The sequence below is a fragment of the Hyperolius riggenbachi genome, chromosome 4 (assembly GCF_040937935.1).
Source record: "Hyperolius riggenbachi isolate aHypRig1 chromosome 4, aHypRig1.pri, whole genome shotgun sequence".
In the NCBI taxonomy this organism is placed as follows: Eukaryota; Metazoa; Chordata; class Amphibia; order Anura; family Hyperoliidae; genus Hyperolius; species Hyperolius riggenbachi.
In genome coordinates this window covers 128,995,009-129,016,473 of record NC_090649.1, presented here as the reverse complement: position 1 = coordinate 129,016,473, position 21,465 = coordinate 128,995,009, and the positions used below count along the sequence as shown (strand labels likewise).

General features: G+C 42.9%; 1 protein-coding gene across 1 annotated transcript in view; it reads left to right on the top strand.

Annotated features, from left to right (window-relative positions):
* The window catches only part of PPP1R7 (protein phosphatase 1 regulatory subunit 7), a 44,974-nt gene extending 29,954 nt beyond the window's left edge, over positions 1 to 15,020 (top strand). The window contains exons 6-10 of the mRNA XM_068280629.1: positions 6,783 to 6,945; positions 8,403 to 8,519; positions 12,998 to 13,102; positions 13,226 to 13,312; positions 14,335 to 15,020. Of these exons, the coding sequence (XP_068136730.1) occupies positions 6,783 to 6,945; positions 8,403 to 8,519; positions 12,998 to 13,102; positions 13,226 to 13,312; positions 14,335 to 14,511 (649 nt within the window). The 3' untranslated portion in view covers positions 14,512 to 15,020. The remainder of the gene's footprint in view (positions 1 to 6,782; positions 6,946 to 8,402; positions 8,520 to 12,997; positions 13,103 to 13,225; positions 13,313 to 14,334) is intronic.
* The last annotated feature ends 6,445 nt before the right edge of the window (positions 15,021 to 21,465 follow it).

Genomic DNA, 21,465 nt, shown 5'->3' with positions numbered 1-21,465 from the left:
AAGGTCAGGAGTCTCTTTGGAACAGATTGTCGGGCTGCGACATGGTCCAGGCATTCGACATTCGTTAAGCATTACGGAGTTAAACTCCTCTCCATTCAAGACCAATCTTTTGGTCGTAAAGTTCTGCAAGCAGTCATCCCACCCTAGGGTAAATTTCTCGCTAAATCTCAGGAGGGGCCGTCCTGGAGGACGAAGGGAGGAAGTGCCGGCTGCTTACCTGGTAGCAGTGTTCCGGCGAGTCCTCCAGGACGGCCGCCTAGTTCCCAACCCTGACTTTTAACTTTTATTTATAAGGGGAGTGTGGTTCGTTATTCTTCTCTTTGCATAAACTGTGGGAGATTGTGAGGAGGTGGGATTTATACTGCATCAATTAATTATTTTAATTCTCTTAAGGTGTTTCCGATTTGGGAGGGGGGACTTACACAATCTCAGGAGGGGCCGTCCTGGAGGACTCGCCGGAACACTGCTACCAGGTAAGCAGCCGGCACTTTCCTCCCGGAAGGCAGGTGGAGCGCAGGCGAAAGGCAGAGGAACAAAAGTATTTTCCTTGGGTAAGCCGCCTGCCGCGGCTAGTTGCAGCATCCGTGCATATTTACTGCACTGCACCCCACAGACCAGCAGAAGGGGGCCTCTCGCACCAGCACTCCTTTAGAGGCTAAAGGCAGCGAGAGCTTCGCTCAGGAGAGGGAGAGAACCTGAACGGGGGCTGCAGGAAAACAGCCTGGTAAGAGCAAAAGAAAAATAACAGCTGTCTAAGTTCATGTCCGATCGTGTGTAGTCCTGAGGGAATCGGACAGGTGAAAAAAAGCACAGATCTAAGCAGCCATCTTTAATTTTATAGTTACATGTCCTGAGGGGATCAAAGGGGCGGGGTTAACCCATAGTATGCTGACGGGGATTTGTATAGGAAAAGCTATTATACCACATACACAAATAAAACTAGGGGAGTTGCCATCCTCATTCGTAATGGCTTGTCTTTTTGAAGTTAAGAGGATATACAAAGACCCAGACAGTCGTTTTTCTAATTTTAGAAGGCCTTCTGAATGGGAATGAGGTTACCTTGTGCAATGTCTATGCGCCACACATAACACAGGCACAATTTTTTTGGTAATCCATTCACTTAACTGGATAGGTTAGCTTCATGTCATCTGATCATCAAAGGAGACCTAAATTGTGTAAGTAACCCATTGGTTGATAGAAGTACGACCTCAGAAATTAGTAGAGCTTTTCCCAAACAACTCTGCAAAGCATTAAAGCAAAGTCAAGTGACGGATCTGTGGAGAGCCTTCAATATCGGAGACAGATCTTATACATTTTATTCTAACCTGCATTAAAACGTATGCGAGGTTGGACTATATATTTCTCTCTCCGATACTGATGGCTAACGCAACCTCTGCAGATATTCATTCTTGTGTTTGGTCAGATCATCAAATGGTGATGGGCACATTGGGGATGCCATATTCCAATGGCGTTTTGAATGATTTATTATTGCAAGATGACGCGCTCTTACATGAAGTATAAAATGCTCTTGAGGAGTATATTCTCCTAAATGATAATGGAGCTGTTTCTTCCGAAACCTTGTGGGCGGCACATAAAACAGTACTAAGAGGTAAACTTATACAGATGGCATCCAAACGGAAAAAGGAAAGACTGGCTACAATACTTAGGCTTACAGCAGAATTAAATATCCTATATCAGTGATGGCTAACCTTGGCACTCCAGCTGTGACAAAACTACATATCCCATCATGCCTCTGACTCCCTGATGTATGCTTAGAGCTGTCAGAGTATTGCAATGCCTCATGGGACTTGTAGTTCCACCACAGCTTCAGTGCCAAGGTTAGCCATCACTGTCCTATATAAACAACATAGCACAACATTGGATTCTGATCAATTGATCCAAATCAGAGAAAAACGCAACACTCTAAATCGGCTTCTCTCAGAATCAGTAGAAAAGACCCTAACATTTTCCAGGGCCAAGTTCCTATTGTATGGTAATGCTCCTAGTACGCAATTTGCAAGCAAACTAACTCTATTATAAGCCTCCACATCTGTATAGACTTCAGAATAAACATGGTGCTGTTGAGTCTGCCCCTCACAAGGTTTTCAAAATATATGAGGAATTTTATGCAAAACTTTTTAACCCACTTCAAACACAACCATCACCAGGAATGGACGATTTGGCTGGAATCTTTACCAATACCTTCTCTCACTAGTGAACAAACACTTGTTCTTAACTCCCCCATCTCCACGCAAGATATAGAGAATGCAATATCTTCTCTTAAAAACTCTAAGGCACCAGGGCCTGATGGCTTTGCAGGATTATATTTTAAAAAATGTAAGCATATTCTTATACCTCATCTCAAAACGCTTTATAATGATTCATTACAAGGCCAAAAATTCTCACAAGACCTATCAAGGGCCTTTGTTACTTTAATTCCCAAACCCAATTTAGATCACACTTTGCCGCAAAATTATCGGCCAATTTCTTTGATTAATAATGACACAAATATTTTCAAAGATTCTTGCCACTTGTCTATCCTCAGTCATTGACCGTTTAATACCCCCCTCTCAATCTGGTTTTATTCCCCAGAGGCAAATAAGACAACACTAGATAGCATGTAATATTTTGCAAGATTCCAAGATACATGACCAACGCTTGCTTATGCTAGGTCATAAAGCATTTGATTCAGTATTATGGCCTTACTTGCACAAGGTTCTTCTCAAAATGGGTATTACTGGTGAATTTACTAAAGCGATTTTAGCCCTGTACAACAAACCTCATGCGAAAATAAGATTACCTGGTATTTTATCAGACCCAATACCAATTACAAGGGGCACCAGACAAGGTTGTCCCCTTTCCCCATTGCTCTTCTCTATAGCTATTGAACTCTTATCATTGGCAATTCAGCATAATCCAAATATAAAGGGCTATATTAAGGAAAGCAAAGAATAGAATATAAGTTTATACGCTGACAAAGCACTTTTGTTTTTGTCTCAGCCTCTCACCTCAATGCCCACTCTGCTAGCATTGTTAGAACACTTTGGGAATCTTTCAGGCCTTAACGTGAATACTTCAAAATCCCAAGCACTAACTATCAACCTACCTCCTCAGGTGGTTAAGTTGTACAGGGCTAATTTTGACTTTAAATGGACGAATACAGAGCTCTCCTACCTAGGAATTAAACTAACCCACTCATTTGACACCTTAGTCAAAGCCAACTATGAACCCCTGCTTAAATCTACAGAGCGCACCCTTAAAGAGTGGTCCCAAATTAGAATATCCTGGTTAGGAAAGTTTTCAGCCATTAAATTAGTAATCTTACCTCGAATCCTCTACCATATGCGAGCTCTTCCACTGAACCCGGGCAGACAGACATTGTCTAAGTTGCAAAAATTATTAAATAAGTTTGTCTGGAACAACAAACCTGCACTTTTCAAAAGTTTATATCTTTACAGGCAACGTACGCACGGTGGAGCTGGGATGCCTAACCTCTCATATTATTATGCTGCAACTCGATTTGCACAACTTATTGCATGGCTTAACTCAGTTTTGTGCTCCCTGGGTTCAGTTTGAAAGGGACTCAATTAATCCTTTTAATCTTCACTTTTGCACAAACTCACATCAAGAAACTGAAAGAGCTTAACCTCATAGTGTCAGATTTATTGGCCACTTGGTATATCAATAAGGATAGGATGACGCTGCCTTCCACTAAGCCTCCGAATCTTTCATTTATTGGTCACCCGGATTTTCCTCCAGCATTTGAAAATGGCTATCAATTTGATTGGTGGATTGAAAATTCTCTTACAATCTATCAAATCTCTTTTGGTTAGCTGAGAAATTTTTATACCATTCTCACTGATTCAATTTAACAATGACGCCCCATCTTCTGAACATTTCAGGTACTTACAGATTAAGCACTTTTTTTTTTTTTTTTTTTTTTGAAGCACACTGCCCTATTTGCCGGGTTAAATTGTACATTTTTTTAAAATCTATGTTTGTCTCCTTCCTGGAGTAATTGAATCATCTCCTGCATATATAAACATATGATTAACTTATTGCAAGAGGAAAAAATGAAACACATGTTAGATTGGGAAAGGGAACTGCAGCTTGATCTTACTATACACTATTGGCAAAATATTGGCCTTAATATGGTTAATTTCACCAGAATCCCGCACTTAAAGATACCGCCCTCAAATTAACTACAAGATGGTACAAAACTCCTGTACGCCTCCATAAAATCTTCCCGACAGTCTCTTCAATGTGCTTCAGAGGATGTCAGGATGAAGGCTCACTGAGGCATCTATTCTGGGAGTGCTCAATAGTTCAGGCATATTGGGAAAAGATTAAATATGGTATGAACAATTTATGTGCCCGTGCGATAGTGTTAGAGCCACAACATGTTTTACTTTTGGCATCCAATATTGGTATTCCCAAGAAGTGGAGACTTATTTATTATGTGTTGATATGTGCACTGTTATGGGCAATTGCCAGAAACTGGAAACTAGCTACTGTACCATTTAATCAAGTTATAAACCGAGTTGAAGATGTGAGGTAGATGGACTTTATTAATCACACTATGCAAGACACTATGCCCAAATACTTAAAAAAAAATTGGGAAAATTGGTCTGGACTTTGTGCTTTACTGACAGGTTGTGATAATGTAAATGCTTGATCTGAAATTGCAGGTACCCTGTTGTATTAGTATGCCCCTCCTGAACTTGGCAAGATAGACAGTTGAAAATTTGTAGTTTTCATTGTTTTGAGTTAATTGTCACTTGGGTTAACTTTGTTGTGATTTATATCTTTGTGACGAGATCAGTCATGTTTTTTAGATCATCATATTGTATGTACAATTATTATTTGCTGTTTTTTTTTCTCAATAAAACTTAGTAAAAGAAAGTGATCATGTTCAGGGAGCCAATAAAAGGTACTTCTTCTTTGCCACTTCAATAGCACTGGTGTTGTCAGTAACTGAGCTTTACTGAGCCCCTGTGGGTTCCTGAATTTGACTAGAATTCGTGTTTCTGAAGTCTGATCATCCCCCCTCCTGCCAATGCTGTGCTCTTCCCATATCAGCCACACTCCTATTTCCACATCATAGAATGTCCTCTGTGCCAGCTGACACATAGGAGAGGCTTAAAGTATCCTATAGTAGAATGCAGTAAATTATTCAGGATACCCACATTTATGGTAATTATCCTAGTTTCAGCGTCAAACACTTCCTTATATTGCTGTATCTTGTCATAGCAGAGTACTGTGTTCTGGCCAGCCTCTTTTAACCGGGTGCTCCACCCGGCTAATTTTTGGGGAGCACCCAGCTGCCATCGGCTCACCTCCTTAACCTCCTGTGCTGTAAACCTAGTTGCGTAGAGATGCAGAAGCCCTGCATTGCCCAGTTGCGCCCTACTCGGCTATTTTTTCATGCCACACGGCTGGAGAAAATTTCTGGGGAGAACTCTGGAGTATTGTATCATGTTGGCTATCAGTAAGTGCTTTTACTGATCAGGATGATACCATTTACTAGGCTAACTTAAAAGAATAAGAGTAAGCTTTCGGCATTGCAGCCTTCTTCAGACTTCAATCGTGTTTGCTTACAAGATGTGGGAACAGACGGCTATATACATGCAGCTTTAAAAGGGCTGCATAGAATTTTTTTTACATGTCATTAACCTCCTTGGCGGTTATCTCAAGCTAGGGTCGGGGCAGAAAACCGCAGCTAAGAACAGTAACCCCGACCTCTGCTCGGGGTAGCCACCGGAGGCTGTATGCAGAGTAATGCGCGCAGCGGGAGTTTTTCTACATACCTCCCCGGGGATCCCAATGTCAGTTGGCATTCTTCTTCCTCTCCTCCGGGGCTCTGCTTCCTGTTGGTGAAATTGCCGGCTGTCAACGACAGACGGCAATTTCACGTTAGAGTTGCAGCGCCACTGGAGGATGGAGGTCTAACTTCAGAACTGGAGACAGGGAGATGAGTGATCTAAGAACTGCTGCAGATCTCCCTGGCTTTTTTTTTTCCCCCAGGTTTTAGGGTCTGAAAGGGTGCAAAAAAAATTGTACCGCTTTTAGATCCTAAAATCCGAAAAGAATCATAACGGCAAGGGGGTTAAGATGCCTTAAATAAAACAGAACATCTATATGGGGTGAGATGTTAGCTGATTTATGACTAATAGATAAGACCCTTTGTTTACTCAATCCTTACACAATTGGTACTCTGTCACAGAGGCACAGTGAATTCTGAGTTCACAAGATTTAGCTGCAAGCAGAGTGAATGTAATATTTGTCTAGGCTGAGTGAGTTATGGCATTCAATATCAGCCTCATACCAATATAAAACATTTTGTCCTTATTCAAGCCTTTGTCCACAGCTTTGAGACTATTTATTTATACATTTTGTCTGCTATTAATCTTTCGGCGATTTGAAGTCACCCTTCAGGGCAGTGAAACGAAGGTCATTTAAGCTGTGTCGATTGGAATGAAAGTGTGTAGCCAGCAACTGGGAGATCTGATTTTATATCTTTCCCCAAAAGGCATTTACGTGGGAGAACCTGCATAAACTTTGCGCAAACATATGAACGGACACACTACGAACGATACCAAATCTAATCACCCAGTCGCTACACACTTTAGTAAAGGTTGCTGTAAAGATTGCTCAAATTCTGCTATGACTGATGGGGGCAAAGGGACTTCGTATAGTACTAGTTTTAAAACAAATTATAGGAATATGGAAAATGCCATTGGGTATGATGCAACATATTTGTTTATATTTTATTTTTTCTCTAGAATTTTGGATCTGTCGTTCAACCTTCTTAAACGCATTGAAGGATTGGATACTTTGACCCAGTTGCATCGCCTTTACCTGGTGAACAACAAGCTCAGCAGGATTGAGAATCTCAGCAGTCTGACACAGCTACGTCTGCTGGAACTTGGTTCAAACCGCATACGAGTGAGTGGAATCCATTCACAACCGCTTCACAATAGAGACTCAGACTGCTATAAATGTGTAAGGCTAGGTTCACAGTGGGATGTTGGGACATTAAAGTCGCACTGCAATATTACAACGCAACGCTCCAAAAAAGCTATCGCGCACATTAACACTGTTACCGTCCCATACAGTAGATACAGTGAAGCATACAGGCAATGAAAAGTATACTTCCCTGTATCTAACATTTGCATTTTAGAGGTAACACACTGCAGCAGTACATTACCATAATGCAACATTTACAACATAACTTTAAGGCTACTTTCCCACCAGGACGTTGCGTTTAGGGGACGTTATAGGGCGCATAACGTGCCCCTAACGCAACGCCTGGTGGTGTTGGAGCAGGACGCTACCAAGAGCCGCGTTAAAAGCAGCTCTTGGTGCTCCTGCTCTGTCGGATGCGCTGCGGAGAACACGTGAGCGGAGCTCTCCGCATCACGTGGTCCCGCCAGCCAATCAGCGGCCGCTCCTGGAAGTAAACACTGCAAGTGCAGTGCATATAAAGTTAGCCATGTGCCTGGCTACGTAGCGGCCTCTCCCCACCTCCTCTCCGCATACAAAATAAAAAAACACCCTTACGAGCATGTGCAAATAGTCTAACGCGGCTTAAGCCGCTAGAACGCACAGTATGCTGCACTTCAATAAACGTGCAGCGTTACTGTGTAACGCAATGTGGGCACTGTGAACAGCCCATTGATTTTTTTCATTGCTGTGCGGTGGGGTGTGTTACAGGCTGCACTAACGTGCGCCTGTAATGTCCCACTATGAAAGCAGCCTAAAGGATACCCGAAGTGACATGATGAGATAGACATGGGTATGTACAGTGCCTAGTACACCAATAACTATGCGGTGTTCCTTTTTTTTCTTTCTCTGTCTGAAAGAGTTAAATATCAATCATGTAAGTGGCTGACTCAGTCCTGACTCTCACGGATAAGAAATTCCCCTTTTTATCGCTTTCTTGCTCTCAGAAGCAATTTTCTGCTAGGAAAGTGTTTTATAGTTGGAATTTCTTACCCTCACTGATAAGAAATTCCAACTATAAAACACTTTGCTAGCAGAACATTGCTTTTGAGAGCAAGAAAGACATAAAAAGGGGAATTTCTTATCAGTGAGAGTCAGGACTGAGTCAGCCACTTACATGCCTGATATTTAACTCTTTCAGACAGAGAAAGGAAAAAAAGGAGCACCACAGTTATTTGTGTGCTAGGCACTGTACATACCCATGTATGTCACATGTCACTTCGGGTATCCTTTAACGTCGCACTGTGAATGTCGCATAGCCTTAACATTGCAGTGCGGTAATCCGCGTGAAAAGACTTTAGCACGGGACCATAATGTCCCATTGTGAACGTAGCCTCTCTTGATTCGTTTGAGGATTTACAACACTCCTTTCACTTGTGGTCTTCTCTTGTTGTTTGTAGGAAATAGAGAATCTGGATACGTTACGGGATCTGGACAGCCTGTTTCTTGGTAAAAACAAAATCGCCAAATTACAAAACATGGAAACTCTAACCAACCTCACTGTACTTAGTGTACAGGTAAATCCTTCTTACGCAGATATTTATATTCCTATGCAGAAGGGAATCCTCTGTTTGGCATTCCAGTGTAGATTTTAGAAATGGTTACTGATGCCAGTAAAGTTAATAGGCCCTGAACATCTGTCCAACCACCCTCTCTGCTTCTGAAGTTACTTACTATTGTGCTTCTCACGCTTATCCTGATCCCATGCATGACGTTATTCAGTGGAAATCGCCTCCATAGCAACAGAACGTGAAACTAGCCAGTAGGCAAACAACGCATCTGTACAGCATTTGAACTCCAAACTGTTGTCGTAGGGATCGACTCCTAATCTCAGCGTGCAACTGTTCTTGTACATGTATATGATGCTTAATGGAACGTTTACAAACACACTGGATGTTTATAGAGTGCACCACCAGTTTGTTACTAAATGTATCATTTCAACCACAACAAGTTGTAGAATAGATTTTGGTGGGTCTTAAAGAGACACTGTAACATCAAAAAGATCCCCTGGGGGGTACTCACCTCGGGTGGGGGAAGCCTCCGGATCCTAATGAGGCTTTCCACGCCGTCCTCTGTCCCACGGGGGTCTCGCCGCAGCCCTCCGAACAGCCGGCGACTGTGCCGACTGTCAGTTCAATATTTACCTTTGCTGGCTCCAGCGGGGGCGCTGTGGCGACTTTCGGCACGGAAATAGACGGAAATACCCGATCTCCGTCGGGTCCGCTCTACTGCGCAGGCGCCGGAAACTTGCGCCTGCGCAGTAGAGCAGACCCGACGGAGATCGGGTATTTCCGCCTACTTCGGCGCCGACAGCCGTCAGAGCGCCTGCGCAGGAGCCAGGAAGGTAAATATTACGTCACCGCTGCACGGAGGGCTACAGCGAGACCCCTGACGGATGGAGGACGGCGTGGGAAGCCTCATTAGGATCCGGAGGCTTCCCCCACCCGAGGTGAGTACCCCCCCAGGGGCCGTTTTGTCGTTACAGTTCCTCTTTAAAGCTTGGACACACATCACATAATAAATAGTTACGGACAAACTCAATCCAACATAAAAAAAAGTCATTTTCATAAATAAGACTTGTAAAATGAAAATAGTGACAGAATATGAAAAAAATATATTAATACCTTAGGAACTTTTTAAATATGTATGCCATGAGGGTATTTTACTATTTTTGCAAATAAGGTCCTATAATTTATCAATGGTGTACAATGAGAAATCAAACTAAAAACAGAAAAAAAGACACCTTTATTTCCAAATACAATATGGTCACCATACATTGTGCTAGAAACATAATCTAAACGTTATAACCAGGATAGATAAGCAAATACAATTTGTGGGTTTAACTTATAGTTAGCACTGTTTATTGTAAAGCTAAATTCAATTCACTTTATTGTCATTGTGTAACACAATGAAATTACTTTTCATGACAACCCCATGGTGTATATAGGGAACATAGTGATAGTAACAAGGAAGAGAAGAAATTATACACGTATGCAAGGTATTACAGATATTTAAACAATTTGTACACAGTGTTAATTATTTCAGAGAGGATTCAGAGTTCATTAAATATAATGGATGTAAATGGAGAAATAGTGGGTTTTTTTTCAGTTTTTTTTTCCCTTTTAAAATTGAAAATAAAGTAATTACTAAACAAAAATTTTTTTGCACACGAAGAGCCTAATTTTGTCTTGAGAAAAACAATATATAGATCATTTAGGTGTGATTAGCAGTAGTAAAGTTATTGAGGAATGAACAGGAGCAGCGTTTGATATGTGAAAATTCGTTTGGTCCTGAAGTGGTTAAAGGACAACTGACCTTACGATAATAAGCATGCAGATGAGATGTTTAACCACTTAACGGCCAGCCAACGCCGATATTTAACCACTTAATGGCCGGCCAACGGCGGCTGGTCGCACCCGTGTTTCCATCACTTTCCTGTCAGTTCACGGCGGCAGGCTCCGTGAACAGCCTGCGAGCCTCCGATCGCGGCTCGCAGGCTAAATGTAAACACCCGGGCGCCTTACATTATAAGGCGCTGCTGTCGCAGCAGCGCCGTAAAGGAGATCGCGATCCCTGGCCTCTGATTGGCCGGGGATCGCCGCCACCTGATAGGCTGAAGCCTATCGGAGGCGGTATAAGACGGATCGCTGTCCTGTACCGCCTATTTTGCGAAGGGGAGGGAGGCAGAGGAAGGGGGGAATAGCGCTGCGGAGGGGGGCTTTGAGGCGGCCCCCCCCCCTCTGCTAGGCACAACTTGGCGGCGATCAGACCCTTCCAACAGGACATCTCTTCCCTTCCCCAGTGGGAAAAAAAGGGGGGGGGGGGGAAGTCTGATCGCCCTGCCTGCCAACTGATCTGTGCTGGGGGCTGAAGAGCCCACGCAGCACAGATCACAGAAAAATGGGCTGGTCCTTAAGTGGTTAATAAGGGTCTGTGGCTAAAAGTATTCTTGGGGCTGGTGCACACCGAGCGGTTTTTGGAGCCTTTTCCAAACCGCTTCCGCCCGTGAAACCGCTTGGATGATGTATTTTTTTCAATAGGATGGTGCACACCAGCGGTTTTAGGTTTTTAGCAAACCGCAAACATAGCTCCTGCAGCACTTTTGCGGTTTGCAGAAGTGTTTCTGCCTCAATGTAAAGTATAGCAAAAGCTCAAACTGCTCTGAAAAACGCTAGATCAGAGCGGTTTTCCAGGCGTTTGTTACAGAAGCTGTTCAGTAACAGCTTTTACTGTAACAATATGTGTAATCTGCTACACAAAAATGCTCCAGAAACCGCTAGGTATGTTTAGAAAACGTTTCTAAACATGCCTAGAATCGCTCTGAAATCTGCTCCAAAAACCTCTAGCGTTTTGAGGATATGCTAGCGGTTTTGGTGTGCACTGGCCCTTATGCTGGCTACACACGGTGCGTTCCCGCAATCGATTTCCCATTGATTCGTTTATTTCCACCATGTCCAATTTGCATTTCGATGGATCGTTAGGTCGATTCGCATGTAAAGTATGTCAAATCGACCTAATCTATCGAAACGCAAATCAGATATGTCGGAAATCGAGTCGACGCGAATCGACGGGCGCATCGAGTGCGGAAACGCACCGTGTGTATCCAAGCATTAGAGGCAGTGAATCAGGAGGACAGCCAGGCAATGTGCATAGCTAAGCAGCCTAGGCTTAACATCCCTTGAAGGGCAGGGCTACATTCAATATACAGCAATATATAGACATAGGAAGTTATTCTGATGCTGAAACCAGGAAAATTACCATAAAGGTAAGTATCCTGAATAACTAACTGCATTCTACTACATGTCGCTGGACTTCCTCTTTAAAGTGGACCTGAACTCTTGCTCAGGACAGAAGGAAAATGTAGAGAAATGCACCCTGTAATGTATTTAGAGAGTTTAGCCTGTTTAATTCCCCCTCAATTGTCTAATCACAAGTTGTAATTTGATCCTCCCGTGTGTCACATGACTGCCTATGGCAGATAAGCCCATTTAAAAGCACAGGCTGTAAACAAAATGTTGTCTACCATGAATCAGAAAGTAGAAACCGTGCCGATTTATTTTAAAATGTTGTATCAGCTGTAACAAATACATGTTTTTTGCTTAAAGGTTATTATGCTGTTGTGTTTCTCAGCATGGTATTGGTATGTACCCCTTTTAAAACCCTGTACTCGCCAAGTACCCCCTAGCATAGTTTTTTGCACATTATCACAAGTACCCCTTGACAAATAGATATTTAATCGTAATACATAATTGGTTTGAAACTATTTCCAAGCATTTACTATTGCTTTTAATTAACTGAAACACTAATTTACTTTAACTGGTGCTGTTTAAATAATATGTATAATTTTCTAAAACTCTAAATTGGTTATTCTTGGCTAAGTATATCAAGCCTGAGTACCCCTGGAACCATCAGAAGTACCCCCTGTGGTACACGTACCACACGTTGAGAACCTCTGTTTTAGAGCAGAGAGGAGTTCTGAGTTCAGGTCCACTTTAATTTGCTGGAACACCTTTGTTGTAATAGAAGCATTGTATACAAACCCATACACTTAGGTCTTTGTGCTTGCTTAAGATTATACACCATTTACAAAAATTAGGAATACAGTATATGCTCAATATACATTTGCCTTCCTAAAACAAAGTATTTGCAATCATTCAGCTTTAAGTGCATAATGCATCAAGTATGCAAATCATGTCTTTAAGGCCTTGAAAACCAGACACATCCAGAACCACTGCTGTACAGTGTGCCTACATTTTGTATATTTCAGAGCCATACTAATCCAACATGTACCCAACCATTTTGCTTCTCATCAGTGAATGTACAGTAATTGGAATATGAGTCTGTTAAACGTATGCACGCCTTTGAATTATACAGGGCAAAGTCATAGTATGAATTACATTTGACGTATGCCAGCTAAACTGTGGTTAGAAGATGACCTGAGATCTTATAAGCCTTTGTAGTACATGATTTGTCTCCATATTCTCTCTCCCTCCAGAGTAATCGTCTTACAAAGATTGAAGGCCTCCAAAGTTTGGTGAATCTTCGGGAGCTGTACCTAAGTGACAATGGCATTCAGGTTCTGGAGGGGCTGGAAAACAATGTGAGTGTTTTGATGGGTACCAGGGGGCTGTAGCAGCTGGGGAAGTCTCATGTTGTTACAGATGTTAGTAAATGATTACAGATGCATTCATAATTGCTTCGGACTTCTCTCCTGCCTGTTTAGACAAAGCTCACAACCTTGGATGTTGCTTCAAACAGAATAAAGAGAATTGAAAATATCAGGCATTTGTCAGAGCTCCAAGAATTCTGGGTAGGTTTCTAAGTACTTATGCCATGGAACAATTAGGTTTTCTGTTGTATTTGGTTACATTTGATCTTTATCGCTAAGGTAACAGCTTGGTAAAGAATGTGTATACTGCTGTCATGCATTATAAAAATTATTATATGGCTGGGTGCACAAATTGTCAGTGGCTAAGGTAACAAGTTACATAGCACATGAATCCTTTCTTGTGAAGGGAGGGAGAATTGCAGCTCATTCTGTAATCTGTTGTACTTTCCTTCCTCTAGATTATGTATCATACCCGCATGACGGACTATTCCAATCAGTGTGTGTGTGTGTGTGTGTGTGTGTGTGTGTGTGAAAAGCAATACGTTGTTTGACATTTTCAGTACGTATTCAAGTCTTGGTGTGCTAATATGCATTGTGTGTTTTGTGTAACAACAAAGTTTGACCATAGGCATGTTAAAGTGACCCTGAAGTGTGTGTGTGTGTGTGCGTTATCTGGGGCATCTGGGGCTTCCTCCAGCCCCCCCCCCCCAATACACTGTGAGGTCCCCTCTGTGGTTCTGCTGGCAGCCCCGTTAGCCTGGCGACTCAGGTGAAGTTGTGTGCAACTGGCTTGATCGCCCTTGACACCATAAGCCTCCTGTGCATGCAAGGTTTTCGAAAGACTGAACTGTGCATGGAGGCTTATGGCAATGCAAACGTGATCGAGCCGGGTGCATGGAGGAGCCACACATGCACAGTCGCCCGAAGTCCCCAGGCTAACAGGGTCCGCAGCGGGACCACGGAGCGGACCCAGATGACACCGAGGGTGTACTAGATTCTCAGCAGAGGCAAGTCATTTTTGGGCTGCCTAGTCATCGGGTGACAAAACAGGCAAGTACCCAGATGTTTTCTCCACAGTTGAATGTAGTATGGAGTCTTATGATGGCTAAAAATCCTTTATTACGGTTCCTTTTTGCCATGTGCAGTTGACTCTGAATTTAGATCAAGATGTTTTTTGCTCTCTTGGTACTCTGTCATCCTAATATTTTTATCCTTCATTGCAGATGAATGACAACCTGGTGGATAATTGGGCAGACTTAGAAGAGCTGAGCGGTGCTAAGGGTTTGCAGACTGTGTATTTGGAAAGGAACCCTCTTCAGAAAGATAACCAATACAGGCGTAAAATAATGCTGGCCCTACCCTCTGTCCGCCAGATCGATGCAACATTTGTCAGATTCTGAGCAGATCTGAGGCAATAAGCCATTCTCCTTCCTACTGTAGCAGCACAGTACAAAGTCGTTCTTTCATAGAACATTTATCTTTTTGTGTGAATTCCCATGTTATGGCCATCAGACTACCCTTATCATGCTCCTAATTTTCTCCTTGCACTGCATGACCTCATCAAATCCTACTCCTGTCCGTTACTCCTACCATTTCCACCACAAACCATATAGCTTGCTCGTTGCCAGACTGTCTTCCCACAAGGCAAACGTTTATTGATCTGACTCGCCCCTTCTGGCGGTCCTACATTACAGTATTTATTTCTGTATAATAATAGTCTTCTGGTTAATAAAATTTTTATCCTCTGCACCTGAACATTCCATGTAACCACACTGCGACCTCTGCATTCCTTGTGGTCATTCCATTACCTGACATTTCATGGCACAAAATAGGTCCTGTACTATTTCAAAAAGTAACCAGAAATGTTTTTGTTACAGTAATGTCTACAAAAGATGCTTTTCTATCTGCAGCATGCTCATTGTCTTTATTTCAATAACTAGTGTCGCACCAGTATCCTCATTCAGGTGGGCATCCCATTTCAAGGTTCTTGGGGCTGGTTCACACTGCAAGAGCTTTTTTAAGCAATTGAGATTTTAAAAGCTCTTGATAATGTAATGCTATGTGTGTGTTCTCTCTTGATCAATGTGATCTTTATAAAAATCACTCATAGCATTAGCAGATCACTAACACTTAAAGAGACACTAAAGCGAAAAAAAAATATTATGATTTGTATGTGTAGTACAGCTAAGAAATAAAACATTAAGATCAGATACATCAGTGTAATTGTTTCCAGTACAGGAAGAGTTGAGAAACTCCAGTTGTTATCTCTATGCAAACAAGCCATTAAGCTCTCCGACTAAGTTAGTCGAGAGGGTTGTTATCTGACTTTTATTATCTCAACTGTTCCTGGACTATTTACTTTTCCTCTGCTAGAGGAGAGGTCATTACTTCACAGACTGCTCTGAAAGACTCATTTTGAATGCTGAGTGTTGTGTAATCTGCACATATTATAGACTGATGCAATGTTAGAAAAAACACTATATACCTGAAAATAAAAGTATGAGAATATTTTCTTTGCTGCTAATCTTCTAGTAATTATTCATAGTACACAACCAATTCACTATATCATTTTTTTTCGCTTCAGTGTCTCTTTAAAAAGCTCTTGCAGTGTACACCAGCCCTCAGATCTAATGCACACCAAGACCGCCTTTGAGCGTTTTTCAACGATCGTGGTTTGAAAAGCAATTGGCTACGGTTACCAGCATTCTGATTTGTGTTTTTTTTTTATATATCAAACTTACCGTATGTAGTTTTTTTTTTTTTTTGGGGGGGGGGGGGGGGGGGGGGGCGCAGTGATTCAGCTTGAATGAACAAGCAAAAAAATGCATCTTCATTTAAAAATTACTTTGTAAAAGCAGTTTTTGGTTTACAACCTTACAAACATTCCAAAATGAAAATATTAATTAGAGCACTGGCTCTATTCGGCTAGGACTTCTTAAAACCAGATAATTTCCTGAAGCAGATATCCTGTTTTTTTGTTTTGTTTTTTTCTTTAGCTTACAAAAATTAAATCCATATCCCTGATCAAGCATGACACAGTATTACAGTGAAAATAATGTAATAAAATGCTTTTTTTTTTCAATATTTATGAATTATTTAGTCAGGGTTTGTCCATTGTAACCTTACCTAGGGAATACTGGTTGACAAGTTAAATCTCATTACATGCCAAGCAGCTGCAGCAAACTACATTTTGGAATTCAATAGGAACTTGGGAAGCTAGCATAATATTGCTCCTGTTTAGCTCGCTAGTAAGGCTACATCTGGAATATGGAATTCAGGGGCACTGCATTACAAGTGTTATAGAGCAGGTGCAGAGATGAGTAACAACATTGATACAAGGGATGGAAGGGCTCACCTACCAGGAAAGGTTAGATAAACTGGGCTTATTTAGTCTCTAGAAAAGATACCATGTTTTCCTGAAAATTAGACAGTGTCTTGTCTTAATTTTTGCTCCAAAACATGTGCCAGACCTTATTTTCAGAGGATGTATTATTTTGGGGCGAAATACTGGTAGGTTTCCTATACAAAATGTATATACTGCATGCCATGCTGAAAAGCAAGCAGCATGCACAGAGCTTGTGGTTTGCAGATATTGGCTCTCACTTGGGGCCCGTTTCCACTATCGCGAATCTGCATGTGTTTCCTGCATGTAGATTCGCACAGCCAATACAAGTGGATGGGCCTGTTTCCACTTCTCAGTTTTCCTGAGCGGTTTTCTGTGCAGGATTTTTCTGCACGGCAGAGCCATCAGACTTCGCCTGCGTGTGGAATGCATGTGAATCGCCGCTAATGTATTTAATAGGGAAATTGCCTGCGGCTTTGGTATGTGAATTTTCATGCGAATTTTCATGGAAATGAATGGAAAAGCACACAGGCACTGCCATGGTTAAATTCGCATACAGCGTTATCCATGCAAATTTTCATGAAAATTCGCATACAACCGCATGCGAAATTTGCATCTGCATGCGAATTGTTACCGTGGCGATTCGTACCGCACAAGTGGAAACAGGCTCTTACAAGAAATTAATTTGTCTATTTCTTGCAGGCAGAGAACTGTCAGGCTCTCCAGAGCTATGATAGGATAAGCTGTGTGTCCTAGGAAGAGGTGACGTGCTGCTGATAATTATGACAGATCAGGAGGGCTCCAACAAAAATACATATACAGTCCTGTAGAACTCGCATTATATTGCTGCTCTCCTGTATCCAGGCTTTGTATTGAGCATGACTTGCTGCTGCTGGGGCTTAAATTCAAGGGAGGGCTTATTTCAAGCATGCTAGGAATTCCTGCTAGGGTTTATTCTCAGGGGCTGTGTTACTTTAGGGGAAACGCGGTACTTTATGCCTGGTACACACCATACAATTTCCTGTCAGAATTTGGGTCAAAGCAATCATTTCCAACAGGTCTAATCTGATTCCTAATTGTTATTTAATCAATTTTTGTACAGAAGATATGAGGAATCAGATTGGACCTGTTGGAAAATGTATCGATTCGACTTGAATCTGATGGGAAATTTCATGGTGTATACCAGGCATTAGAGGAGATCTTAAAGTTTGCCCCATGAACTTTTTGTCCCTTGGCTTGTGCACAATGCAGAGGCGTAGGAGACCTGATCAGTGCATGGAGGGAAAAATCACCTAAGGCCAAAACTGGACATTATAGCTACTGGTATTTCTCCCATTCATCAGCCGGGACACCCTCTGGAAGGTATGGCTCCGCCCCCAATCTAGGAAACCCAACCCAACCCAAAAAGTATAAAAAGCTCCCGCCCCCCCTCATTTCCAGTTTTTTTGTGTTTCCGCCCGGGAACACAGCTCAAAACCCAGCTCCCATTTTTTTGTGTTTTTCCTCACCAGAGGGTGAGTTGAGTGGGCACAGTACCTGGGAAGAGCCGCTGCCGCTGCTGCAGTAGGTAGGATGGTACTGCTGTCATGGCGGGGAAACGCTGAGTGGAGATTGCTGTTCCCCCCGCCGCCTTCCTCCTGCGCGGCCGCTCTATGGGACAATTTAAGCGAAAGAGCGCTGACGTCAGGTCCGCTGACGTCACAGGAAGGCGACCGGAAGTATGCATACTTCCCCTACATAGGAGGCGACGGCTTGGCGTGGCATGGTGGAGACATGGAGGAGCAAGGTGCCAGCGCTTCTGCCGGCGCCGCTACTACCACTGCAGGCTCTGCAAGTCAGGGGACAACAGCGGCAGGTGCAGCGGGATCCTTCTCCTCTACCTCGGCAGCCAGAACTCAGTCTGAGGGTGGGGTGAGTGGGAGATGCCTCTCCCTAAAAATACAGTTCTATATATCTATATCTATATATATATATATATATATATACACACATACATGAACTTTGAGTAACAGAACTATGTTGTATTCCCTTTTGTTTCCTTCTAATATTTTCTCTATAGACAAGAGTGGAGTCTAAATCTGCTGACAGACCTAAATCTAGGAAATGTTGTCAGTGTGGGGCTAGATTGTCTTCCAGTTATAGCAAGTCATTATGTCAATCGTGCATTGATGCAGTGATAGCCTCAGAATCTTCGGCAATATTTAAAAATGTACTTAAATCTGTAAAAAGAGATATTAATGAAACATTGGGTAAATTTAAAGAGTCCCTGTTACCGGTACCGCAGGATGTAGCAGTAGCAGGACCATCGTCAGCCCCTCCTCAATCAGGCACTACAGGTCAGGTGCCGGCTCCCGATTTAGGGAATCCTCTCCCTCAAATTCCCTTAGATTCTGACGCATTAGGGGAAGAAGAAGAGGAAGAGGACTTAGAAGGTAGAGAGAATTTCTCTGAGGTGGAGGAGGGGGAAAGTATCATATCAGAGGAGGAATCCGATATAGATTTGAAAAAAGCTGCTAGGTTTTTATTCAGTACAGAAGAAACAGAGGAATTACTCAAGGCAGTATATGCCACAGAGCAGATTCCTGAAATTCAGGAAGCGCTTTCTGCACAGGATCAGGTTTATTCTGGTCTGGCGCAGAAGATCTACAGAGTTTTTCCCTTCCACCAATCTTTGAAAGAAATCATTAATTCCCAATGGCGGGAACCTGAACGGAAATTATTTATTCCTAAGTCGGCAAAAAAGAAATTTCCCTTTGCTCCGTCAGACATAGATCAATTCATCAAATGTCCCAAATTAGACGCTGCCCTTTCAAAGCACTCAAAAAATACTGATTTGTCATTTGAAGATGCAGGGGTATTAAAAGAGGCGATGGATAAGAGAATCGAATTATCCTTAAAGAAAGCTTGGGAATCAGCAGCCTTTGCCTTTTTACCGAGCGTAGCTTCAACCTGTATCTCCCGAAACTTAAGAATATGGATGGATAATTTAATTGATCATGTCAAATCTGGTTCCGATTTGAGTAATTATATCAAATCCTTGCCTATGGTTTTGAAGTCAGTAGCTTTTCTAGCCGACGCCGCGGTGGAGATCGTCAGAATCTCTGCACGCACCACTGCGCTAATCAATTCGGCTAGGAGAGCTCTCTGGCTCAAGACCTGGGATGGGGATTTGACATCTAAAAATAGACTGTGTACTATTCCCTTTGAGGGGAATCTTCTCTTTGGTAAAGAGTTGGAGAATGTACTCTCCCGTTCAGCGGAAAAGGGAAAGCAATTTCCAGAGAAACGTAGAACGTTTAAAGTAAACAAATCATGTTTATTTAACAGGCCATCCTCGGGTAAGCCCAGGCAGCCAGCACAGCAAAAAAAGTGGTCCTTTCCTGCCGGCAGGGGACGGGGAGGGTTTGCCCTCGCCAGACCTGGTCCCCCCAAAGAAAATAAATGACGCTCTACCAGTCGGGGGAGGCTTCGTTATTTTTCGTCCCAATGGGAAGCCATCAGTCCAGATCCCTTCATTTTGAGTATAATAAGGGACGGGTATCGTCCACAATTTTCAGTTCTTCCTACCCCCAGGAAGTTTATAAACAAGTTTCCCAGGGATCCGGCCAAGGCCAGGGGCCTTGCGCTGGAAATTCAGAGTTTAATTTCAAGGGAGGTAATAATTCCGGTTCCTCGAGCGAAGCAGTTTCGGGGTTATTACTCCCACATTTTTTGGTGACCAAAACCAACGGGGAGTTCAGATTTATCCTCAATTTAAAGACACTGAACCCTTACTTAATTTACAAAAAATTCAGGATGAACAACATCCAATCAGTCAGGGCCCTCTTGCAAGGGGAGGAATATTTTGTGTCAATAGACCTCCAAGACGCATATCTTCACATCCCTATTGCAAGATCCCATCAAAAGTATCTGAGATTCGCGGTGCGTTTGCCAGATCAAATATGCCACTTTCAGTTCCAGGCTCTCCCTTTCGGGATCTCAACGGCCCCTCGCATCTTCACAAAGGTGCTTGCAGAACCAATGAGACTGTTGAGGAACCAGGGGATAAGTGTTGTCCCCTATCTCGACGACCTACTCATTTTTGCCAGGACAGAAGCGGTCCTAATACAACACAGGGATCTGGTGATTCAGACTCTATCCCAGTTAGGTTGGATCCTAAATTACAAGAAATCGAACTTGAACCCCACCCAAACCATCGTTTTCCTAGGTTATGCGATCGATTCTGTTCGACAAAGAATTTTTCTGACTCCTCAAAAGGTGGACAAACTGCAGTCAGAAGTCTTCTCTTGTCCCATCAAGTTGCAATTCGAGAGGTTATGCGAATTTTGGGTTTAATGACAGCAACCATCCCCGGGGTGAGTTGGGCCCAGTTCCATTCACGGGTCCTTCAAAATTGGTTACTGGAGACTTGGGACAAGACCCAACAATCGCTAGATTTGGAGGTTCCCATTCCTGTTCAAGTAAAGACAACCCTCCATTGGTGGCTTCAGCGCCACAATTTGGAGGAGGGCAGAGTCTGGAGACAGGAAGATCCTCTAAGGATTTATACCGATGCCAGTGCTTGGGGTTGGGGGGCCACTCTCATGGGTCTTCATTCACAGGGGAGGTGGCCCTCCACAGTCGCAGAGAGATCGTCCAACTACAGGGAACTTTTGGCGGTAAAGGAGGCCCTTTTGGCGTTTCTGGACAGAATCTGGGGTTGTCATGTGCTTGTCTTTTCAGACAACATCTCCACGGTTGCATATATCAACAAACAGGGGGGCACCAGATCACAGAATCTCTCCCTCCTGGCGTCGGACATTTTTCGGACGGCAGAACAGTACCTACTTTCTTTACAGGCAGTTCACGTAAAGGGTTCGCTCAACACGGAAGCGGACTTTTTAAGCCGCCAGATTCTCGACCATTCCGAGTGGGAATTAAATCAGGAGACCTTTCTTTGGGTCACCGAGATGCTGGGAGTCCCGGAAATCGATCTGTTTGCGTCGCCAACAAACACAAAGATTCCTCAGTT